The sequence below is a fragment of the Nycticebus coucang genome, chromosome 20 (genome assembly GCF_027406575.1).
Source record: "Nycticebus coucang isolate mNycCou1 chromosome 20, mNycCou1.pri, whole genome shotgun sequence".
Classification (NCBI taxonomy): Eukaryota; Metazoa; Chordata; class Mammalia; order Primates; family Lorisidae; genus Nycticebus; species Nycticebus coucang.
Genome location: NC_069799.1, coordinates 49426812 through 49452829, shown reverse-complemented (window position 1 = coordinate 49452829; position 26018 = coordinate 49426812). Strand labels below are relative to the sequence as shown.

General features: G+C 36.8%; 1 protein-coding gene across 1 annotated transcript in view; it reads left to right on the top strand.

The window, feature by feature from the left end:
• The window catches only part of GPR158 (G protein-coupled receptor 158), a 379074-nt gene that overhangs the window by 23092 nt on the left and 329964 nt on the right, over positions 1-26018 (top strand). Inside the window, exon 2 of the mRNA XM_053572712.1 lies at positions 11775-11880. Coding sequence (XP_053428687.1) covers positions 11775-11880 — 106 coding nt within the window. The remainder of the gene's footprint in view (positions 1-11774; positions 11881-26018) is intronic.

Sequence of the window (26018 nt, the reverse complement as noted above, 5' to 3'; positions counted from 1 at the left end):
TCTATTTTGTTCCATAGCTTCCCATGTCTGCCATGATTGATTGTATGTATTTTTTTTTTTTTTTGAGACACAGTCTCACTCTGTTGCCCCGGGTTAGAGTGCCATGGTGTCAGCCTAGCACATAGCAACTTCTAACTCCTGGGTTCAAGGATCCTCCTGCCTCAGTCTCCCAAGTAGCTGGAACTACAGGAACCTGCCACAATGCCCAGCTAACTTTTCTATTTTTTGTATAGATGGGGTATTGCTCTTGCTCAGGCTGGTATCGAACTCCTGAGCTCGCAGGATCCTCCCGCCTCAGCCTCCCAGAATGCTAGGATTACAGGTGTGGCCCCTGGGTAGTTATGTCTTAATATTTAATTGGGCAAGTCCTGTTTATTTTCTTTTTCACAGCTATCTTTTATCATTCCATTTAAACCTAAGGTATTATGTTTTCAAAAATTCACCTATAATTTTGATTGGTTGTGTATTAAATTTATAGCTCCATCTGATTAGGATTGACATTTTTATTACAATAAATTATCCCCTTTCAGAGAATGGGATGTTTCTCCATCTGTTCAGATCATCTACTGTCCTTCACTAGCGCTTTCAAAATTTTTCTATAGAGGTTTTGTATATTCCTGATTAAGTTAATAGAGAACCTAATGAGTCTTGCTATTTGGAATATTATCTTTTTAGTTAATTGTTTTTAAAATCAGAGACTGTTGGTATAGAGAAAGGGTAATGATTTTTGTTCTTTGATTTGGTATCTAACAACCTTGCTGAACTTTTATTATTGGTGGCATAGTTATCTATTGATTTTACTGCTAAAGGATCATACCATATACAATAAAGACAGTTCAATCCTTGTCTTCTGATCTTTACTTCTCATTTCTTTTAGTTTTTTGTTCATATAGGTAGTGAAAGCTTCCAGTACGATCTTATACAACATTAGTGATACAGTAAGCTTTCTTTCCTTAAAGTGAGTATCTTAAAAAAAAAATTTCTCCCTTAAGTTTAATGTTGCTAGAGACAAGCTTTACCAAGTTTTACCATCTATTTCTAGTGTGTCATTTAAAGAAATTCAGGTGTTAAACTTGTAAAATGTATTTTTAGGTTAAAATAATTTTTCTGATTTCATCTATTAATATTGTGAATTTCACTGATATATTTTCTGGTTTTAACACATTTATTCTTGATATATAATTATCATGATATATAACTTATATATACATATTTTGAGACAGGGTCTTGCTTTAGACCCTGGGTCTAGACTGTGCTATAGTGACACAATCATAGCTCACTGTCTCCTGAAAGTGATCCTTCTGCCTCAGCCTCCCAAGTAGCTAGGAATGAAGGGATGTGCTGCTTTGCTTAGCTAATTTCTTTCATTATTTTTAATTTTTGTAGAGATAAGGTCTTGCTATGTTTCCCAAGCTGGTCTTGAACTCTAGGGCTCAAGCAATCCTCCTGCCTTGGCCTCCCCAAATGCTAGGATTACCACATCTGGCCTTAATAAATTGTAACATTTGTTTAGCCAATATTTCCTTTAGGACTCTTACATTTTACACGAGTAGTTAGAATGTAGCTACTTTTTTTTTTTTGTTTGTTTAGTATTGTCCTCATGCTGTTTGGAATCAAAATTGCATAAAATGAATTTGGATGGATTTTCTTCTGTTTTTGTTTTTGAAAACCTATGAAAAGTAAAATAACTATTCCTTACATGTTTGGAGAAATTCTTATGTAAAGCTATCTAGGGCTGAAATTTTACAGGGGAGAGAATGATTTAAATTTTCTATGTTTATTGTTCTATTCAAGTTTTTAATTCCTTCTTGGTGCAGATTTGACATTTTGTATTTTCTATCAACTTATTCTTTTTCCCATTTCTTCTAGTCTTTTTAAGTTTGTTAGACAATAATTCATCATAATACTGTTTTTAAACATTCCTTTGTATTTCTTCATTCTGGGCATTGTTTATTTGCATGAAATATTTTCTTTAATTCTTGAGGTCTCCATTATTTGTCTTTGTAAAGAACTAGGTTTTGGATAAAGTTTTTAACTATTTGGAAATAATTTTAGACTTTCTGAAGATTAAGGTAGAACAGAAAGTTACCATATATTCTTCACCCAGATTCCTATAATAATACTTCTTACATAACCACGGTACAATTAGCAAAACTAAGGACCTAATATTAGTACACTATTGACTAAACTATAGGCTTCATTTAGAGTTCCTATTTTTCCACTAATATCCCTTTCCTGTTCCAGAATCCAAAGCAGGATACTATATATTGTGGACTGAATTGTATTCTCTTTAATTCTTATGTTGAAGTCCTAACCTCCAGTATCTCAGAATGTGACTATATTTAGAGATAGGCTCTTTCAAGAGGTAATTAAAGTGAAGTCATTATGGTGGGTTCTAATCTAATAGAATTAGATGTCCTTGCAAGAAGAAATTAGGACACAGACATGTAAAGGCCAGATGAAGACATGGAGAGAAGATAGACAGCCACCTACAAGCTAAGGAGAGAGGCTCAAAGAAACCAACTTGCTGACTCCTTTATGTTGAACTTCTAGCCTAAAGAATTGGGAGAATATCATGTTCTGTTACTTAAGTCATGCCATATAAAGTACTTATTATGGCAGCCTTAGCAAACTAATATATGTGTACAGTGTTACACTTGGTTGTCATATTTCCCTAGTTTCCTCCAATCTGTGACCGTTTCTCAATCATTGTCTTTCAAAGATATTCTCTTATGTTATTAATTATGGATTGACACTTTCAAAGAGTCCTAGTCAGGTATTTTGTTGAATATCTCTCAATTCAATTTTGTCTGATGGCTTCTCAAGATTAGATTACAGTTTGGACTTTTGGGACAAATACAATAAAGAGAAACTGCCTTACTGCATCATGTCAGAGAATACACAGTATCGATATGCTTTATTACTGATAATGTTAACCTTGATCGCTTAGTTAACACGGTGTTTGCCAAGTTTCTCCCCTCTATAGTTAGTATTTCCCCCTTTTATACTTTATTCATTAGAAATAAGTCACTAACTTAAACCCACGTTCAAGGAGAGGTAAAGTAACTTCCTCTTCCTGGAGGGTGGCGTACCAAAGACTTTGAGACATATGTTAAAACCACTACAGCAATGAACAAATGTTTTGGAGGAGATACTTTGAGGTTATTCAAACATCCTGTTTCTACTTTAAGTTTTCCTCAGTATTATTAGCACTCATCACCAGGTTTTACCCGCAAGAATTATTACTATACTGTTCTAATGATTTCCTATTTCCCTCATTCCTTCTACATTTATCAAATGAAATTCTTCTATAAGAAAGAGTTGTCCATTCTTCCCCAAATATTTATGTAATCATTTATTTATATGAGTATGGACTTATATTTATTTTGGGGGTTATAATCTAATATTATCATTATCATCTTGTTGCTGAAAATGTCCCAACTTTGGAAACTGGTAACTCTTTTGACTACTGTGTCCTCCGTTTTTATTTTCTGGCACTATAAATGATGGTCTAAGTGTATCTTCTCTTTTCCTTGAATTAGTCCTTTCTACAAGGAACCTTGGCTTCTTTTACTGGAAAAGGGAATTTAAATACCAAGATATAGGTGCTAGTTGTGCTTGTAGAAAACTAATTTTTTGGTTTTGTTTTTTTCCTCTCTCATTTTGTTGTTCTTCACATCATTGACTTCTGCCTCTTTGTTATGCAATCATTCTAAACATTTGGCTTTTCTCTGGTGCTTCCTCATGTCCATCAGCTTGAATTAAATATTTAGGTTTTGTAAAAAAAACTTGTTTCCTGATAAATGTACAGTATTTAAAGCAACAAACTTCCTTTTAGTTCTATTGTTATCTATGGTCCACTCTTTTTTTTTTTTTTTTGAGACAGAATCTCATTATGTCACCCTTGGTAGAGTGCTATGGCGTCACAGCTCACAGCAACCTCAAACTCTTGGGCTTAAGTGATTCTCTTGCCTCAGCCTCCCAAGTAGCTGGGACTACGGGCGCCTGCCACAATGCTCGGCTATTTTTTGGTTGCTGTTGTCATTGTTGTTTAGCAGGCCCAGCCCAGGCTTGAATTCGCCAGCCTGGTTGTATGTGGCCAGCACCCTACTCACTGAGCTATGGGCACTGAGCCACAAATATTTTTACTTGTAATGTTTTCACTGTCATTTAATTCTAAATATTAATTTTTCAACTTAATAATTTAGGAATTTGATTTTATTTTCCAAACATATGAGATGTATTTAAGCTATCCTTTTAAGAAACTTAATTTATAATTTAATGCATTATGAGTAAAATACATAGTATGACATTAATTCTTTGGAATTTGAGGTTCCCTCTAAAACATAATCTGGTTTATTTTTGGTAAATATTCTGTACATCTCTAACACAAAGTAACGTATATATTATACGAGGAGCTCTATACAGGCATAAGTCTTAAGTCTAACGAGTCTACTACTAATGATGTTTAGATATTTACCTTTATTGCTTCTTTTTGTTTGATCAATTATCTCTCAGAGAGGAGTTTCAAAATATATAACTACAATTGCTGAAATATTTCACTCTTAACCCAATTTTTTGGCTAAATTGTTGATAAATACACACACAGACACACTGATAGGTGCATATATGTTCTCAATGACTGTATCTTCTTGATCCACTATGCCTTTTCCCAGTATACTACTTCTCTATTGGTTAGGTATTCCAGGTACCTATTTCCGTATAACTAATTACTGAAAAACCTAGTGACATAAAATAAGCATTTAATTTTTCTTATAATTATGTGGGTCACAATATGGGAAGGGCTTGGCTGGGCCTACTTCTAAGACGGTTTCTTCATTGATATATTTGGCAACTGGGCTGAGATGTATGAGTACTCCTTGGTTACTTCTCTGTTCATAGTCACTTCACCTGGGATCTTAGGCTTCCTCACAAAAAGATAATTTGAGGGTAGTTGGGCTTCTTATATGCAAATTACTTACCAGAACTCAAGCAGAATCCCTCCACCAGTCTTATCTCATTGTGGTACTGTCTTGAAGTCTAGATGAGGGTGGGACCCTGTGTGTATAATTCCTTGACTAACACCTCTCAATCTGAAAAGGTAAAAGCAACATAATTTGTGCCCCCTTCACACCCAACATACAATTGGTAAAGGGATAATTACAATAGCACTCCAGTTCAAAAAGCTTGGGGGAACACAACACATAACAGTTACTAGTCTCTGGCAATTCTGAAATCCACTTGAGCACCTATCACCAATTCCTTGGTTAGGACCCAGTCCTGTCCCCTGGGAATAATTCCTGAAGGTCTTGGCTGTACTGTGTTGGCTCTTGATTTCTGTCCTCTGAATCATCCTTGCAAATAATAGCAGCATTATTTCTCATGGCGAAAAGGTAGAATTTGAGGTTCCCTCTAAAACATAATAATATGTGTCCAGCCACAGATAAAAGGAACAAAATGTGGCAGGTGTAACTGGAATATTATTTAGCCTTCAAAAGGAAGGAAATTCTGACAGATGCTACAACATGGTGAAACTTGGGGACATTATACTACCAAGTAAAATAAATCAATCACAGAAAGACAAATACTGTATGATTCCATATATACAAAGTACCTAAAGTAGTCAAATTAATAAAGTCACAAAGTAGAATGGTGGGTCTAATCCACAGGATTAGTAGGGTAAAGAAATGGGAATTGTTTAATGGCTACAGTATTTTAGTTTTGCAAGATGGAAAGAATTCTGGAGACTGCTGCATAACAACATGAATATATTCAACACTATTGAACTATACATTAAAAATAATTAAGGTCGCAAATTTTGTTAGGTATGTTTCACCACAATTTTTTAAAAAGCTAAACAAAAAACCAGTAACCAGCTTCTTTAGTACGTCTGTTTATGTCTATTGTAGGCAGTCAGAAAGAGCCAGGTAGTCTGCATTTGTCTGGAAACCTCCTCAGCCAGATGCACAAGTTCATTTGTTCACACGTGACAGTGCTGTCAAACTTTCTATCTACTATTTAATAAAATTCTCCCTTTTTTCTGCTTCCCCAGTAACATTTTCTTCATTTCTTCCTTCAAGACTCATCAACAGATTCCTACTTTCATTAACCACCTGTGGGGCACTTTTAGTTCTTCCTCTGCATGGTCCAAAGCTACTGACACATATTTTAGGTTTTTGTTATTGCAGCAACCAATTTCTAGGAATTAGATTCTATTCCAGTTCTCTACTGTTAGAAGTGAATAACTGATGGCAGCTGGTCTACCAGCACCTGTTTTCACACTCGTTGTGTCAGCAAAGCTACCCTGGCACTCCATCAGTGTTGACTGTATAGGCTGTTACTGTGAAGTTTTTGTAGTGATGGAGCGGGAAATTATTGTCCAAAGTAACATGGGGAAGAAGCAAAAGCAGAATTTCAAAACTTTCCATCAATCTGTCCAATCTCTTTTGATTCATCCATAGCCATTCATTTTCAGTTTGGGTATTCTTTTTTTTTTTTCTTTTTATCATTGTTAGTTTGGTTACTCCTTGCTTCTCTCTAGCATTTCCAATTTCTTTAATTTGGGGGTAGGATGTAAGAGTTGATGGAAAAATGTTAAACAATATGGACCCTGGCAATTTTAGTCTACTGGAGAAAACAGATCATTAAAAAAATCAAATATTATAATATACTGTGCTAAATGATGTGAAGAAGATAAGCTTTATGTATTACGGGGAGAATGAGGAAGTTGATTCCAAATCAGACTTCGAGTTTGTGGGAGGCTTTAAAAAGGGGTCAAGTAGGAGTTATAATGTAAAGCACAGTTTAGGCAAAAGGATTTCAGGTATAAGGGCAACTATAACGGTATGACTTTTTAAGACAGCATGAATTTTTTAGGACCATAAATGGAACTGGAATTTTATTCGTTAGAAAAGTAAACGTTAGGATTAGATTTACTGTTTCAAGCACTACATAGGCAGCATTATATAATCTTTAAACTTCTTGCATGGGAACCTTCTATAGTCCTTGAATGGGTACTAGCAATGAGTTCTGTTGTCAACTGTTTTTGTAAAATTTTCAAAAATAAGATATTATGACTGTGATGGCCTCTTTATACTATAATGTGCTTCCATTACACTTTCCCCTAGGCTGTGGGCATTCTGGGAAATTAGCTAGGAGGAAGTTCAGGATTTTTTAGTCTGGGTTTAGTAATATATATTAAAGTGGTTTGCAGTCACTTCTGTGTATAGTGAAATTATTGCTAGACATGGTGGTATGGAAACAGCTTCTGGTAATACTCTTACTGCCTATGGTCCCTACCAATATAGCAGTTATTAACACTGGGTCACAGATGTAGGGTCAAAGGTCATGATGTGATACAAACATGCATTCATGATTTTTTATTTGTTCCCTAAATAAAGGTCCCAGAAAAAGTGTAAACTTCAGGACCCGCAAACCATAATCTTTACCTGGTGCAATACTAGACAGCCTAAACAATATGGTATTATTAAACTTTTTTTCTTTTTTAAGCTTCGTTAAGGTTGAAGGCCTGAATCAAGATGGCCACGTTGGTGGAAGGGAAGGGTCAAAATATAAGCAGCATGCAGAGTTCAACGTGTAGCACTTTGCCATTGTTCTGACTTGGAGGCCCTTACACAGAGAAAGACAATTAGGGGAATCGCAAGTCTGAATCCAGCTTTGGGTTTGCTGCGTTGCAGGGATCTGTTGGGCAAGTAGAGGCAAGTGTTGGTTTCAGCAAAGCTACCCTGGCACTCCATCAGTGTTGACTGTATAGGCTGTTACTGTGAAGTTTTTGTAGTGATGGCGCGGGAAATTATTGTCCAAAGTAACATGGGGAAGAAGCAAAAGCAGAATTTCAAAACTTTCCATCCTAGGTGTTTGGGAGATCCTATTTGCCACTTACCAGGCATTTTTGGCTCTCGCTTTCCTGTTCAGACACCACGAAACAGGAGCCACTTCCTCACCCTCGCAATTTCCCAGTGGCGCCCACTGCCGGATATGGAAGCGGCACTTCCGCCCCAGGGGCAGCCACGGCGGGGATATAGGGCGCGCAGGCGCAGTCGGGCTCTCGCCCGGCCTTGGTCACGCGGCTGCGTGTGAGCGCGTGAGTCCTGAGGTGTTGACGGGTCCTGGGTGCTTCTCAGGTATACCCTCAGGTATACTTCTTTTAGTATACTCCCTCCCACGAACACAGGGTTATTTCCCACTAGCTCTCCCAGGCCTCCACGTCGCCCGCAGGAAGTCTGCGGCACCTTCCCGAGGGGGGCTCTGTAGGTCTCGGGGCGCCAGCCAGCTGAGAACAAGGTGCTAATGCGCCGGGCTGATTTCCCACCTGGGAAACGCACAGCTCATTACCTTCGGTGGTTTTGCTCAGGGGCTGAATGCTTCGTGAGCTGGATTTAAGGCCTGCCGTGACTTTTTAGTTTTCATATGTGAACCTGGAATGAAGGAGGACATTTCTTAGAAATTTAGATATCTGTATCTGAAGTCCGTTTTCTCTAGAAAAGGGACAAACCACAGTAATTGCAGCCTCCTGGAATTTAGAGTTAGCGGATGTCCGAGTTAGCTTGAAGATTGTGACACACCTCTTGTGACTAAACTGCCACGGTAGCAGGATTGTTGGGGAATTGTAACCTCATTATTATTAACAACTGTGGACCAAATAGACATGCGTGTTTGCGGGTTTGTTTATTACAAATGCTTTTTAAATAGATATTCAAGGAAAAGTACCAAAATGTAGTAGGCAACATTAGTCAAGTGGGGAATTTTATGATACTGGCAATTTAGTGTGTAATTCTACCCGTGACAATGTGTTGAGATAGAGATCTTACGTCAGTGGGGCTTACCCTGATCACCCTTTAAAAAAAATTTTCTTTTTTTGCAGTTTTTGGCAGGGGCTGGGTTTGAATCTGCCACCTCTGGCATATGGGGCCTGCGCCCTACCCCTTTGAGCCACAGGCGCCACCCTAAAAATTTTTTTTTTTTTTTTTGTAGAGACAGAGTCTCATTTTATGATCCTCGGTAGAGTGCCGTGGCCTCACACAGCTCACAGCAACCTCCAACTCCTGGGGCTTAAGTGATTCTCTTGCCCCAGCCTCCCGAGTAGCTGGGACTACAGGCGCCCGCCACAACACCCGGCTATTTTTTGGTTGCAGTTCGGCCGGGGCCGGGTTTGAACCCGCCACCCTCGGTATATGGGGCCGGCGCCTGACTGATTGAGCCACAGGCGCCGCCCACCCTAGAATTTTTTTTAAGGTGTTCTTTTCTCATCCCTTTTACCTGCTTGAGCCCCGCCCCCACCTTCCAATGGCTCTTCTTTCTTTGTAACATGCAGTGTAATTTATTTATTTATCATAGCTATCCTTATCTATCCTATGCTAAAGCTAAGATTCCCCCTACTCCATTTGCTTTCATACTAATGTATTTTGAGGGCAAAGAACAATAGTGGCTCCTAGTAGGCCCTGAATACTTGATGAATGAAAGAATGGATATGTTATTTTCCAAAGAGTATAAAGTAGAGCCAGAGATGGATTTGTAAGATCTGGGTTTGTAAGATCGGATTAACCTATGTGGAATATAGTTCTTTTGAAAGTCCTAGTAGTGAAGTTAAGTCAATAAGCCAGCGAATTCTATTGAATGCCTGCTTTACCCCAAATGATAGATTTCCAAATTGTCAGAAATTATCATCTATTCTCTATTGAACACTCTGATGCTTTAAAAAATGTCTTATACCTTTTGGTGTCTCTTGGGAGGCAGGCTTTTATCATTTGCCTTATGTCCTCTATAGCATATCTTAGAGTGATGTATGTACTAGACAAGAAGTATTTGTTGTAAAAGGAAAGGAGTGAACTCGATGAAGGCATTAAGTTACTTGAGAATCCAGTTTTTTATTACATGACCATTTGTTCATGGTATGATAACCCACAATAGTAGTACTTTGCAAACTGGGGGCCATTATTCAGAAGGATTTGCATGTTCTCTATGGAAATTTTGGGTTTTTAATTTCAGTGATTATCTGAAAAATTAAACATATTCTGGGTTATCTGGGTAACCAATTACTGGCAGGAGGTTTTATTGCCCCTGTTTGTTTTTTGTGTCTCTTTTGAGTGTGATAGCACTGGTAATATAGTCCTTTGTTACAGGTTAAAGAAAAGAACAGAGGCAGACCAAAAATGCAGATGATTTATTCACCTCAAATGAAGCCCAAATGACATTAAGACAGTCTGTTGGAAGAATTCATAGTAGTTTAAAAGGGGAAAAGAGAGAAGTGAGTCATAAGATATGGTAAAATAGGCTTGCTGAATTAGCAGTCAGTACCATACTCCTGTTTTGAGAGGTGATTTAGTTTTGGCAAAATATAATCACTGATTTTCTTAAATTAATACTTTATTTATGTTGGCTTTATTGTTTTCCTGCATTTATTTTGTAATTTTGTGAGTTTTTTGTAGCTACAAGAGTTATAAAATATGGAATTTGAGCCTAATTCTCTGATTTATATATTTAATATAATAATGAAAATAATTAAAGATGGGACTGTATTTTTACTTTTAGTAATTTTTAGTGGTGTGTTTATACTTTAGTTTTGTGATAAACCACATTACAAAGCGTCAGGGCTCAGGACACAGAACATTTATTTCAGTAAAGTCCAGGTGTGATAATTCAGTATAGGACAGAGATTTCTGTAGCAGCTGATGCTAGTGGTGTGGATGGTGGTAAAAAACAGACAGGAGGGAATCTTAAGAAATTGGAGAGATTGATTGGAGAAAATGGAGGAATTTTGGACAAAGTTGGAGCTTTCTTTGCAGTTTAGCTTTTGGCTGGTTCTGAATTTGAGTGTTGTCTTTCTTAGTGACTCTTCTCAAGTGGCTAAGTGAAATGAAGTCATTTTGTTTCCAGATGAAAAAGAAAAAAATTTAGGCAGCATTTCTGTAGATGATGCAAATCCCTATTCTGGGTGTGGAACACTGGGAGACTCAAAGAGGTGTTGAAAGTTATTGCAATAGAAGATCAGAGGAAAGAGATGCTTATTTTGTGGTACTCTCCTCTATACTTCGTTCTCTGACCTCAAACTGACTCTGAAATGGGAAATGGGAGTAGAAAAAAATGAGATTTGGGCCTTGTTTTGATTTCCTTTATTAGAAGTTATTGGAAGCAGGGCAGCGCCTGTGGCTCAGTCGGTAAGGCGCCGGCCCCATATACGGAGGGTGACGGGTTCAAACCCGGCCCCGGCCAAACTGCAACCAAAAAATAGCCGGGCGTTGTGGCGGGCGCCTGTAGTCCCAGCTACTCGGGAGGCTGAGGCAAGAGAATCACTTAAGCCCAGGAGTTGGGGTTGCTGTGAGCTATGTGAGGCCACGGCACTCTACCGAGGGCCATAAAGTGACACTCTGTCTCTACAAAAAAAAAAAAAAAAAAAAAAAAAGTTATTGGAAGCAGATGTTATTTCAAAGTCAAGTTTTCTACCATGTCCAGAGCAGTGTGGTCTGGAGTGCAGTCAATTAACAAGTATTTTTTGAGCACTTATTATGTGTCAGGCATTATATGAGGAGCTGAAGACAGCTCCCTGCTTTTAGACTTATGTAAAACTAATAATTATTGATTTTGTTCTAGTCTGTATCTTTTCTTGGTGCTCATTAGTTGAATATGAGTGGGCAATTTGAAAAATTTTAGTTATGTTCTTGATGCTGATTTGTCTCATTTCCAGGATAAAATGAAAAGTTAGAAATTATAAAGCCTCAGATTAATGTGTTCTTTTTATTTTTTTCTGTTTTCAGGGGAGTCATGAAAGTTGATATAAATCTCCAGAAGATGGATATTGACCAGTGTTCAAGTGATGGCTGGTTTTCCGGAACTCACAGATGCCACCTTAACAATTCAGAAGTAAGAACATGAAAATAAAATCCTCTGAAATTAGAAATGTATTATACTTTTGAATGTGTTGTATTTGTTTGGGTAAATATGGAAGATGCCTCTTACTGGGGGAAAAATGTCCAATGGGGGTCTCATTGCTGCCAAACAAACTGAAAGAGGAATAGGAAGTAAAATTTGTGCAGAGTAGCTATTCATGTGGCGGTGAAGAGAAGGCCCAAACTAAAATTATGTCTGAAATTTGACATTAAAGGTTGGCCCTATTCTTTGAAATGGGTTAGCAATTTAAAATAGCCATGAGGTAAGAAACCAGTCCCAGGCAGGATCAACTAGATTATGCACATTTTTATGGATACTATGCTTATCAAAATATTGGTGGTATTTATTTAGACACACCACCATCTGCTAGAAAAGCACTAGAAAAGGTATGGCAGGGCAATTTTGAAAACAAGGAGAACACAGTATACAGCGAACTGGGAAGGAATTGCATTTATTTGTGTGTGTTTGATAAATTTTCAACTTTTCTCCTTGCTTGATTTGGTGGGACTCCAGTTGATAAGGATCAGGCCTGGCGATTACTCTTCTGTAAATAAGACTGTCACTTGTCTTTTGTAGTTTCAGAAAAGAAATAGGATGAAATACTAATGATTTCATTAGTATATTTTCATTACTATATCTCTGAGGTCTCAAAATACTATGAACCATAAAGTTTATGTACTTTAGTATAATAAACATCCTGATCTTACATAGTTGGGAGAGCTCAACATTGATTCCATGAATTTGTGAGGAAAGTCGGTGTGATTTCTTTAAAATAAAGGAGCTGTTTTCACAAATGTATTAAACTACATCTTTTATTTGAATTTTTGACATTTGTGAAAGGTAGTTGTACATAGTGTAATTTTAAGGAGAGGAATTTTAAAATAGAAAGAAATTTAACAAACGATTTGTGCCATTACACAAACAAAAAAGTACACAGACACGCACACAGGTATACATGCGTGCACACATACATATATATGCCCATTGCATGTTTACCATGTGTACACCATGCCACAAATAATCATGCCACACCCAGCCCACATATGTATGCTCCTACTCCCCATACAGTTCACACACACCTCCATACCACTCCCATACTCTCCACTGTAATCTCTCTCAATCCTCTCTCCCCCAAAGCACCCACATCCCTTTAAATCTATCACATCTCTCCACCATATCCCCATGACCCCCCAACCTCCCTGAAAGTATCTCCCCATTCCCACAAGTGCCCACACCCCCTTGCACATCTGCATACACCTCCACACACAAAACCCTCCACTCCATGCAGTTTAGACCCAAAGATGTGTATTCGTATTTCTGTCTTGTTAACTCATGAAAGTTAAGATCCTCCTTCTGCCTCTTTTCTCTACTTGTTCTTATGATTGTGGACGTTTCTAAGCCTCCACTGCCCTTTGGATGATTCTAACATTTTTAAAGATGTGGATTTCAGTCACTGATTTGAATATCTTTAGCCTTGTTACTATCTCCGTGCTAGTGGCATATAGCCTCTTAGCATTGCCTTTTAGGCTGAGTGGACTTTTTTTCTGCACAGGTGTCATATTGTGGATATTGATCTGTGTGTGTTCATTTCTGTATAGCCTTGTTTCAGCGGTGCTCCTGGGTGGTTCAATAAGTCTGTCTAGAAACAAGGAGATACTTACTTTTCAGTTTGGGGCAGTTGCTACTTACCTCCAATAGCACATTTTTTTATTTGATTAGAAATGGTCAAATCACAAGAACCATTTTCTCTTCTTGGAAAATTGACTGATTTTCATTGCATCAGGATTATGAATTTTCTGGGGTTTGCATTTTTTTGAAGCTTTCCAATAAAATTAGTCATGTCATCCTCAATTTTTATTAATGAAGACGAGGTTAAAATGTGTAACTCTTGGGACTGAATACAGGGAGCATTATATTTATTCATTTCATATTGGAAAAACTAGAAAATATATCTTATAAAACAACTGAAAGTTCAGTGAATTTCGTCTGAAAAAGTAATAGAAAGAGATTCAGTGATCAAAAATAATATCAAACATTTGTACCCTCATATTAATTAAAAAAAAATGCCCCAAACCCTAGATCTACAGAATGCATTATTTAACTTAGAATCTGGATCTCTCCCACTCTTTTCCTTTCTGAAAGTAAGGAATCTTTATGTCTTGGCCTATGTCCTTAGTGGGGTAGTCTGCCCTGCACAGTGCTATTCTGGAACTTTTTATATGTTTTTGGGGGGCTTCTCTAAGGTCCCGTAGTTTATGCTGTTCACTCTAGTCATCTGCCTTGCTCTATACCAAGTCTTCAGTCTAGTTACTAGGAATGGTCTTGCAATTCCTTGTACTGATGTGAATTAGAGATCAGAAGAAGCTGGCTTCTCTTGAGATTTCTACTTCTTGGGAAAATAGAAAGAAAAATCTCTTCCTCAGCGCATTTTTCATCTGCTCTGTGTCTCCTTTGTTCTTTGTAACAGATCTTCTGTTATAAACCACAAGGATCACTGTGTAAACTGGCTTATTTTGCAAAGTATTTTAACATAGTTTACATTTGTAGGATGTAGGGGCCTGTCTTTATAAATATTCATATTTTTAGAAATAAAGCCCCTCATCATGAATTGCAATGAATTTTATCTTTCCAGTGTTTAACATTCTTCTCTTATAAATAGCAGAGGAAGTTATAAATTTCAAAGTTGTAAGTGAGATACACTTTTTGCTTTAAAAGTTTTTCTGGCCCTATTGACTTTTTAACCTTTAGGGTATGTTAAAACAGAATAGCAGGACTGATGTAAGAAATAGATAAGCTGTGTGGGACTAAGGCAAAAGCCCCAGGAGCATTTTAGAAAGGCATGGAATGGTTTGTGATGAGGAAGATCATCAATGACTTTAGGGTCCTCACTAGGTCTAGGAGGCCAGTAAATACTTTTTGAAAGACATAGTAAAGCAAAATCCTGAATCAGCCTAAACTGGTTTGTAGGATTATTCTGCAAAATGGATGTGAATGTTTTCAGTATCCATTTAAATAAAATTTAGCCTATTTTTATATCAGTATTTGAGTATATAAAATCCTCTCCTACAGAATTTTATTAAAAACAAAAAAAATTGATATTAATTTTTGTTTTAAACAGTTTTTTTTTTTTTTTATACTATAGGAGTTACTTCCGGTTCAGTGCCTGTAGCTCAGTGGCTAGGGTGCTTTCCACATAACACTGGAGCTGGTGGGCTCGAATCCAGCCTGGGCCTGCCAAACAACAATGATAACTACAAGCAAAAAATAGCCGGTGTTGTGGCAGGCGCCTGTAGTCCCAGCTACTTGGGAGACTGAGGCAAGAGAATCGCTTAAGCCCAAGAGTTTGAGGTTGTTGTGAGCTGTGATGCCATGACACTCTATCCAGGGCGACAGCTTGAGACTCTGTCTTAAAAAAAAAAAAAAAAGGAATTACTTTAATCATTATTTGAAATAGGAAACATTAGGACAGTGGCCTTGAAACTTTCTGGTTATATTGTTAGTAAAATTGTTGTAAGCGTCAATCTATGGTATATTATGCTTTAAATGTACAAAATATATGGATCTTTTGTTATGTTTGTATATTCAGTGTATTATAAATTAGAAAACTTAGGTTAAGATGAAGATGAATTAGTATTTAATATGAATTATAATATTTTATAAAAATAAATACATCTTTTGAGAAATATAATTGATTCATAATTTTTACAGAGGTTTTGGTGAGAATGTTATGATTATGTGTCATTTTTGAAAAGCTTAGTTTAATAGTAATGCAGTGATTCAGAGGTTTCTAAGTTCAGTTTATTTTTGCATTTAGTTTTAATACCTGTCATAGTTGAAAAAGTTGCTACACAAGGATATGTTAATCCAAATTAAAGAAATGAGTTGTTGACTATTTTTGCTAAATTACGCTGTTCATTTTTTAGTCTATCAGTTTTGCAAAGGATTTTGCAGAAATACAGCTGGCAATTTTTCATCTTACCTGATGTCAATTGGCCCTTGCAAATGAAATGGAAGGCTGGGCACTTAAATTTTTAAAGGAATAGGTTAAAAGCCAACCGAATCTCTTCATGTGGAGTATTTTAAAACCCAACAAGGAAGTTTTATTTCCAAATTTAAACTGTAGTTTAAATTAGTTTAAACTGATTTGTAGTTAATTAAAACTACAAGCAAAAAAGTTTTTGGCAACAAAAACCACATAACATTGAAACCATCTTCAAATATTCATTTTTAAAATGTTCATTTCAGTAGACTTGCTCATGGATTATTAAAATGTCACATTTACTTTGAAGGAATGGCTTACATATTCATTTTAAAATACCTGTTGCATAAATGCTATTGACAACCAATGACCTGTTATTCTGGAATAGGGCAGCAAATAAATATTTGCCTTTTTTGGTAAAGAGCAATGCATATCCAATCTTTAAGGTCAGAAGCAAGTACTTCACTTTTTGAGATAATCAGAAAGTTTTTGTATGGAAGATATTCTGGGTCATATACCATCTCATTTTGAAGAACCATAAATACTTTATAATTTAATATAATGTACTCTGAAAATCCTTTAAATAACCAAATATTAATGATAGTAAATAGAAAATTACAAGCAAATGAAGGAACCAAGTAACCACTGTTAATGTTTCTGTCTTGAAACTCTATTTTCCTTCAGGATCTTTCAAGTGCCTTATCAGATTTGTTGTCATATGAAGTATAGATTGAGTGAGGGCAGTGATGTTAATATAAATCTTAAATATTAACAAAGCTTACGTATTATTTTTTATGAAAAAGTTAAATGTAAATGGAAGTTATGTATTTTCTTCTTCCATGTCAACCTCTTGTGGACTCTGGTTTGGAGATGAGATTCCCTATTTTATCTAGAGTCACTGGAATGGTTGTGTTATCACCTTGGTCATTGGTTTTATATTGCTCTAAGATAGTTTCTTATATCTCTTTTTTTTTTTCCCCTTTGGAATGTATTAGGTGAAAAATCTGTAACTCCTTACTACTTTATTTGATATAAGTTAATGGGTCTCTAAAGATACACTTTTTAAAAGGTTAAAAAGGTCAGAAGGGATATCATTTAGTATGTGAGAAAAAGAATTTAATGCAGAGATCCAAAGAGAGGAATTAATCTTACTCTTCTGAAAACCTTCTTGCGTGTAGAACATAGCTTATTCATTTGGCTACAGAAGGGTTTAGAGTACCTTTCTAGAGATCTTTCATTTAATTCAACTTCAATTTAGTGAATACCACTTAAAGCAGTTATATGCCAGTTGCTGCTATCTTACCAATTACTCTTTTCTTTAGAAACTTTTACAAATATTATTGTTCCCCAAATCCGTATTGTATCCAATATGCTATCCACTGGTCACATGTGGCTATTAAACTTTAAATAAAAATAAAAAAATTAAAGATTTAGGTATCTGGCCTTACTAACTTGATTTCAAGAGTTTAATAGCCCATGCGTTATAGCTAGTGGCGACCGTATTGGATGGTGCAGTGCAGTAGACAGCTCCGCTCTAGAATATGGTCTAGCTTACAGTGTAGTCAAGCCATACAGGCTTTTGAAAGCTTTCAGATCCATGAATTTCCTTGTTCAGTTAAATCAATAATATTGCCTTTACGCTTTTAAATTTCAGATTAATGTGGTAGTATAAACAGATTCCATAGTTTGCATTTGAAAGAACATTGCCTTTAAATTCACTGAGGAACATTTGAAGACAAACTTGGAATGAATTTTGTCTTATGCAGTCTTCTTATGATCTCCTGTATTAGCTGAATTGAAAATAAATAATGAGAACCTTGAAAACTGTTGTTAATGCCATCATTTCATACTGGGAATGATAACAGTCTTTCAGTAAATGGAGAGCAGTAAATACTGGTAATTGTCTAGATATTTAAATTTTCTTCGTTTTTGTAGAAAAACTTTTATTACCAGTATAAAATGTGGCAATTTAATGTAAAGTCACACTCTTATTGGAATGTAGAACAATGATCAGATGTTTACTGGTGCCTAGCACAGTGCTGACACTGTGTTGAATTAGTGGCAACATCTGACTCTGTTCGTAGATGGCTTATTGCTTTTGATTTATTCCACTGGGATCACCCCAATAAAATTAAACATTTTTCTTTGTAACAGTAGCTACCAGATATTTGAAGATTACTGTCAGCTACCTCCTACGTCCTCTTTTTTATAGGCTAAATATGATCTGTGTCAGTCAAGTATCCTTGCTTTCCCAGGCTTAGCCAAAAGAGGCCCTACCATCACTATACAGATCTTCATTTATTTTTGGAGGTGTGAAGCCCTAACTTGTTTGATTTTGTTATATAATCCTTATTTCTAAAATTAATAGAAAGTGTATTTTTCTGAGATTTTTACTGTCTTCCTGAGAATTATTTGGACTAGAGATTCAGGAATTTTTCCAAAATTAGGGTTAGAAATCGTTATTCCAAAACCACTGTACTGGGTTGACTGACTTAGTCAAGGGAAAGCAGTGGCTATTTCACTTTTCCATCAACTGAACCAGTGGCTATCGCCATCTTGTGGTTGGGGGAAAGAGAGAATCTGTAGTGGAAAACTCGACATTAAACTATTTCTTGGTTGCCTAGACATCTCCTTCACTATTAGAACACTATGCATCTTTCCTTATGGGCACTTGCAAGCTGGTTTGTGTGTTGTGTTCTGGTTAAACCCTAGACCACAACCTAGTTCTGACTTTAGTCTGTTCATATCTAATTAAGTATACTGGGTTCTATGTTTGAGATGTGCTTTAAAAGTTTGCTGAACTATTATTTTTAGTAATTCCTTTTATGATTAATAAGATTGATTTTTTTTCTGTAGGATTCTTTTCCTAACATTAATGCAGTTCATTGTTTTTCATTCATGCAATGTATATTTATTAGGACCGGCTGTAAACCAGTTAATGTTTTAAGGGATTATGGTGGTGAACAAGAAAAGAAATTTTATCATTTATAAGAAATTGCTTCATTTTAGAGGGAACCAGGGAACTTAAAAATGTATCAGTTGACTTTTTAAAGTACTAAATTTGCTAAAATTAAGTACTAAGTATGGAGAAAAATGCCATATATTAATTTCTGAGATATAGGAATAAACAGCCTCCATCATAAAAGACAAATCTTCATACATCTTCCAGCAGTATAAGAATTTACCTATTGGATTAGAAAACAGTAAAACAAAATATCATGGTGAGGATATTCTCATGGGTTATTGTTAAGGATGCAGATTGTTATTAAACTTTCTGGCCTTATGGTAAACAATGATATCACCATTAAAAGTATATACTTTTTGTTCCTTTTATTTTTCTACTTCTACTTTAAGGAAATATTCTAAAATCGTCATAAATGTACACATACTAGATTACTCATTATAGTAGTATGTTGTGGCAAAAATTTGGAAACAAATATACAGCAATAAAGAATTGGTTAAATAAATTATGCTGCATTCAGAAATATATAATATTGCTATTTAATATGAATATAATTCTTTCATTGATTATATATATTCTCTCCTTGAATATATATATGTGTGTGTGTGTGTGTGTGTATATATATCCCCATGATGTATATTAAAGAAAAGAAGCAAGTTCTATAGTATGATTTAAGGATTGATAAGAATTTGGAGATACAGAGAAAAGTGATGTTACATGAGAAAGTCTTTCTGGAATGTATTTAATAGATGAGTAGAGGCTTGGTAAGATGTAGCCAACATTTTTTTTTTCTTGAAAATGAGTTCTTTTAATTTGAGAAGTGAAATTCATAACTGTGGAAGTGTATGCAGGGTGATCTGGATAAGCTAGCTTACAGTGTGTGCAAGGTGGGTGATTAAAGGCAAGAGGGCACATGTAGCCACAGGAAAGAAATACGTCTGTCTTCTAAATATCAGTGGTTCCCTTGTCTAGAACGTGTATGGAGTTGGAAAGAAGAGCCTGGAGAAAGAAACAATTTGAAGAATCTTAAGCATATCTGTGAGAAAGTGGCAGATTTGTTGCTTTATTCCTTTTTGGCTCATAGGGAGGATAAAAATAAATATTCTCAAAATGAAATAAATGTAAATATAAATCTCAAAGTCAAACGTTATAGTGGGAAGTGGACGAATCCACAGTAAATACTGTGGATTGGTTTCACTTCTTCTGTTATTTCACATTAATAGATTTGATCAAAATTGAAAGAATGAAGTTTCTTATTATATTATTATTTGTGCTAATAATGGTTACAGCTTCTTGATAGGGCTTGCTTTGGCCCAGAATTGTTCTATGTGCTTTACATGTATCAATTTATTTTTTTGTCTCCATTTTACTAATGAGAAATCTAGGTCTACAGAGCTTAAAAAGCTTGCTTAAAATCACTCAATGAGTAGTTGGTATAGCTTGCATTAGAATCTAGAATTATCTGATTCCAGGCCTGGGTTTTTTACTACCATCTTATACTTCCTGTTATTTTCTAGGAAATATATAACCAGATGTATTCATGTAGGCTTAGTAGTGAGCATGTATGGGATGTTTTAGATTAAAAACTATGTTTAATATTAGGAATTGGGTTTTATTGCCCTATGTCAGGTGTTACTTTAGCATTACATAAAGCATTTAAGCATTACATAAAGTAATTGCTGTTAAAAATCCAGCATCTCAGTGAGGCGAGAAATTAAAATCATCATAGGTTCGTGTTTGTGTTTAAGGCTATACATTAGGATGTGATTAGATTTATATTAACTTTCAGAGAAGGTTGTAGTAGCTTGTTATAGGGCTTTATTTGGGACTTTATGTTGGTTGAAATATTCATCAATTCTTTGAATAGTGATATGAGAGACAAATAGTTAATAATAAATTGAAAGTTAAAATCAGAAACTAAAAAGATATTGTTGGTTGGAGAAATGGACAACTCTACTAGAATGAAAATAAGAACAACAGTAAGATCCTGAATGTAAATCAAAAACCCTGGCATCTTAAGCATAGGAAGTATGATGTGGTTTAGGTGCAGCCTTGGTGAACAATATTTGGGAGAACAATTGAAAGTTCAGTGTGAGTCAGCTGTATGGGGTGGTTGCCCAACAATAGCAAAATGCAGCTTTGTCTTAGTTCTCTAGATCTGGGGAGGGTTACATCTCCTTGTATTCTAAACTTAGCAGAAAATATCTGAAACAGTGTAACACGTTTCAGTTCTCATACATTAAAATATATAGACAAACTGAAAACCTTTCCAAAGAGAAAATAGTATTACTATAGACTTTGAAGCTTTGTTTTTTGAAGAATCAGAGAAATTGGGGTTGTTTTCTCAGGAAAGATAAGACTCAGATGGTTTGATAATTTTCTTCAAATCTCAAAATTGCTATTATGTGGTTTTTATACTTTTTTTTCAAGGGACTTTTTTTTCAGGGTCTAGACTATGACTTACTGGTAAAATAACAAACTGCAGAAGCAATGTTCAGTATAATGTAAGTGGAACTTTTTTTTTGGGGGGGGATAGAGTCTCACTTTGTTGCCCTCTGTAGAGTGCTGGGGTGTCACAGCTCACAGCAACCTCACACTCTTGGGCTTAAGTGATTCTCTTGCCTCAGTCTCCCAAGTAGCTGGGACTACAAGTGCCCGCCACAATGCCTGGCTATTTTTTGTGTAGTTGTCATTGTTGTTTAGCTGGCCCGGGCGAGGTTTGAACTTGCCACCCTCAGTGTATGTGGCTGGCACCGTAATCACTGTGCTATGGGTGCCAAGTCATTAGTGGAACTTTTAACAATCAGAATTGTTCAACAATAGAGACTATATAGGTGCCAGTAGCTCAGTGGTTGGGGCATTGATCACACGCACCAGGGCTGGTGGGTTCAAACCCAGCCCAGGCCTGCTAAACAGCAAGGACAACAACCATAACAACAGCAACAAAAAATAGCCGGGCGTTGTGGCAGGAGCCTATAGTCCCGGTTACTTGGGAGGCTGAGGCAAGAGAATCACTTAAGCCCAAGAGTTTGAGGTTGCTGTGAGCTGTGATACCATAGCGCTCTACAGAGGGCAACATAGTGAGACTCCGTCTTAAAAAAAAAATTGAGGGGGATTAATGGGATTACACCTGTGGTGCATCTTACAAGGGAATATGTGAATCCTAGTAAATGTGGAATGTAAAGGTCTTAGCAAAATAACTAAGAAAATGCCACGAAAGCTATGTTAACTAGTGTGATGAAAATGTGTCAAACGGTCTATGAACCAAGTGTATGGTGCCCCATGATCATACTAATGTACACAGCTATGATTTAATAAAAAAATAAAAAATAAATAAAAAAAAATTGAGAAGGGTGGTGCCTGTGGCTCAAAGGAGTAGGGTGTCTGCCCCATATGCCAGAGGTGGCGGGTTCAAACCCAGCCCTGGCCAAAAACTGCAAAAAAAAAGAAAAAAGAGAATATACATTTTTAAACAGGAGATGATAAATTTGAATGTCAGCATTCTTTAATCACATTGCCAGGATGGCCACTTGGTGAGGATGAAGTAGACTTTGGTATTTTCAGTGGTGAAAGGAACCCACATGGCAGGTAGGGCTCATGAAAATCTCATGCAGTATTGCTTATATAGTTGAACTAAATGCCTCCTTCAGTTTCAGGGACGCTGGGATTTTACATGTCTAGTATACTGTAGAGGAAACCGCTAAAAGGTGTTTGCATCCAAAAGAAAACTCTCATTGTCTTTGCATTGGCAGTTCTTTGAATTCTCACATTTTATGTGGTTATGTCTGCAAACGGGAGGCTTTCTGATATTTTCTGTGATAACAACAAAGCAAACTATTATACAGCATGGCTACCTTCATTCAAGCTAGTTTATAGGATTTGATTTTCAGGTACTAATTACTTTGGGATGATAATGAAGGACTGATACATTTTTTTTTTTCCTGAGACAGAGTCTTGCTCTGTCTCCTGGGCTAGAGTGCAGAAGTGTTAGCCTAGCTCACTGCAACCTTAAACTCCTGGGCTCAAGTAATCCTTCTGCCTCAGCCTCCCAAGTAGCTGGGACTACAGATGCCCACCACCACACCCAGCTATTTTTTCCTACTTTTTGCACAGATGAGGTCTCACCTTTATTCAGGTTGGTATCTAACTCTTGTCCTCAAGTGACCCTCCTGCCTCAGCCTCCCAGAGTGCTAGGATTATAGGTATGAGCCACTACATCCATCCAGGACTGATAGATTTTGATAAATGTGAGATAGAAAGCCAAAAGATGTTTCATTGACATCTCACTGCAAAACTGGTACAATCTTAACCAGAAAGGAGGCAATATAGGGGAACCACTGATTTTATTTAAAAAATATAATTTGCCTCTTTTTCTTATCAAGGAATCAGATACTTTAGAGCAGGAGATAAACCCATTTTCCAGCTATGACAAGGTCATGGGTTTGGTGTTTGCTCCTGAATGACACTCCTTTGAACATATTGCATGTCATTGTATTGTATCACCAACCTTCTTGAACCTGTCGATCTAATATTAAGATTTTTGAAATATTTGAATTAAATACTAATTCAAAGGAGTTATCTGTCTGACTGTCTATCTGAGAGATAAAACCATTAAGTCTTAATTTAATAGGTTTCTACTTTATTAACTTTCTGGATTATATAAAATATTAAGAAAAGGACCTCAAGAACCTTTTTCAATAGTGGTAAAGGCACTTTTGATTTAATTTGCTAGGCCATTCTTTTTTTTTGTAGAGACAGAGTCTCACTGTACCACCCTTGGGTAGAGTGCCGTGGCGTCACACAGCTCACAGCAACCTCTAACTCTTGGGCTTACGCGATTCTCTTGCCTCAGCCTCCCGAGCAGCTGGGACTACAGGCGTGCACCACAACGCCCAGCTATTTTTCTGTTGCAGTTTGGCGGGGGCTGGGTCCGAACCCGCCACCCTTGGCATATGGGGCCAGCGCCCTACTCACTGAGCCACAGGCGCCGCCCCCATAGGCCATTCTTTTAGTAACTAATTTTTCTTTTGCTCAAGCCTGAAGAGGCTGTGAGATTCTTACAAATAAGAGTGTCCCACTGATACCAAGTTTGTTTATCAGTCTCTATATAAGAAAATAATTATTTAAGGATAATAAAGTCACATTAAATTAATAATTACCCTGTGAGATAAAAACTATTGTTATTACTATTTTGTAAATGAGGAAGTTGAGACTAAAAGTGGTTAAGTAATGTGGCCAAGGTCATAAAACTAGTGTGGTAGTTCAGGGGTTTAAACTACAGGAAGGTTGTTTGGAAGAAGCATCACTAACTAGTAGCGGCCCATGGGCTGATGTTGTTAAACTTGTGGTTCTACCTGTGCAAGCTCAGCCAAGAGCCATGATGCATCTTACCTGTGTGGGAAATTAGGTAGGGTCCAATCAGGAATACCTGATTCAGCTCTTGGATGGCTAAAACAAATTTCCAAGAGGATGTGGCAGACTCACACAGAAATGTGGGTTAGAATCAATACGTAAAGGACCCCATCTCGCAGGTGTGTGAGCTGTGGTAGCAGAAGTTTCTTGCCAGTGGTGGTACTCTTGGCTCAGTGTTATGACAGTGATTTGCAATGGAGGTAATGTCCAGTTTGAAACAGGATCCAAGGGATAAGATCCCTCTTGGAAAGAGGTTGGTAAGGGCTGTACACATTGTTTGGGCATCAGCTAAGAGACTGGTGTTGACAGAAGATGCCCACTCCTAGCAGAGAATTAGAACACAAATTAGAATGCAGGAATAAAACAAAGGTGATTATGCAGGTTTGGAGCTCACAGAGTACAGGGATGATGAGGGGATCTGCTACATTTATAATATATCAGTAAATTTTGTACTGTACCCATTGCTGAAGACAACATACCTGAAATTCTGCTAAGGTTCTCTGTGGCCTTGGGATCAGCCTGAGGTTGAGTTTCAAGATTGGAAGTCTACAACTTATGCAGAGCAGGGCAAGAGTAGGCTGAGAAAGAAAATTGACTTGCATATACCAATGGATATGAACTCAAAGTACCAGACTTTCTTGATCTTTTCAATTCAGTGAGAGAACATCGATGAAATATGAAGTTAGGGAACAGATTTGGAATATGTAGCTAAATTTATAATGGAGCCAATCAGGGGATAAAAACATCCTACCTATTAAACCTTTGCTTTTGTCATACTCCGTAGCATAAAAATTGCTACTTGTCCAATTCTAGATATGAGAAGCAATCAGAATATACAGTGAGTGCCTGAGGGTGACTTTTTGGGGGTTAAATATAGCTTTGCATCATTAGCTTATGTGGGAAAAAATCCTTTTATGACAGCAAATCAGATCTAATCTGGCACTCCCTCCGCTACAATTATATAAAATATGGTGGAAACTTGTCAAAGCTTTCAGTGAGAAATGAGGCTACTGATGCTTGGCAGCCACCTCTTTGAGCACAGTGAAGAATCATGTTGCTTAGCTACAGCCCTTGGCTGATTTAGAAAACTTTAACTGGCTGTATTATACAAGAGTTAAACTCCATTCCTTGATATCTTCTTTTTCAAAGATAAAAGGCCTTAATTTACCATCTTTTTTTTTTGGGGGGGGGTGGTATCTTTACCAAGTCATTTATGTGTATTTATCCAGGACAAATTTCGATTGTCATAATTTTTCCCTCCGCAGGGCTTATAGATTGAAAGAGAACAAGTAGGTGGTTGATGGTATAAGCAGAACATGGAGGTAACTTGAAAATGCTTTTACCCTCAAAGTAACCTGCAAGTGTCTATTTCAATTTTTTTGGCATTTGAAGTCACTATGTTTTTTCCCCCTCTTCTTTTGCTTATTCATAGTTTGGCTTGCTATTGTCTTTAAAACGCACAAGACAGTCTTTATTTTTTATTTTTTTGAGATAGAGTCTCTGTTGCCCTAGGCTACAGTGCCATGGTATCATAGCCCACAGCAACCACAAACTCCTGGGCTCAAGCAGTCCTCTAGCCTCAGCCTCCCAAGTAGCTGGGACTACAGGCACCTGCCACAATGCCTGGCTATTTTTTTTACTTTTTAGTAGAGATGGGGTCTCACTCTTGGTCAGGCTGGTCTCAAGCTCCTGAGCTCAAGGGATCCACCTGCCTAGACCTCCCAGAGGGCTAGGATTACAGGCGTGAGCCCCTGCACC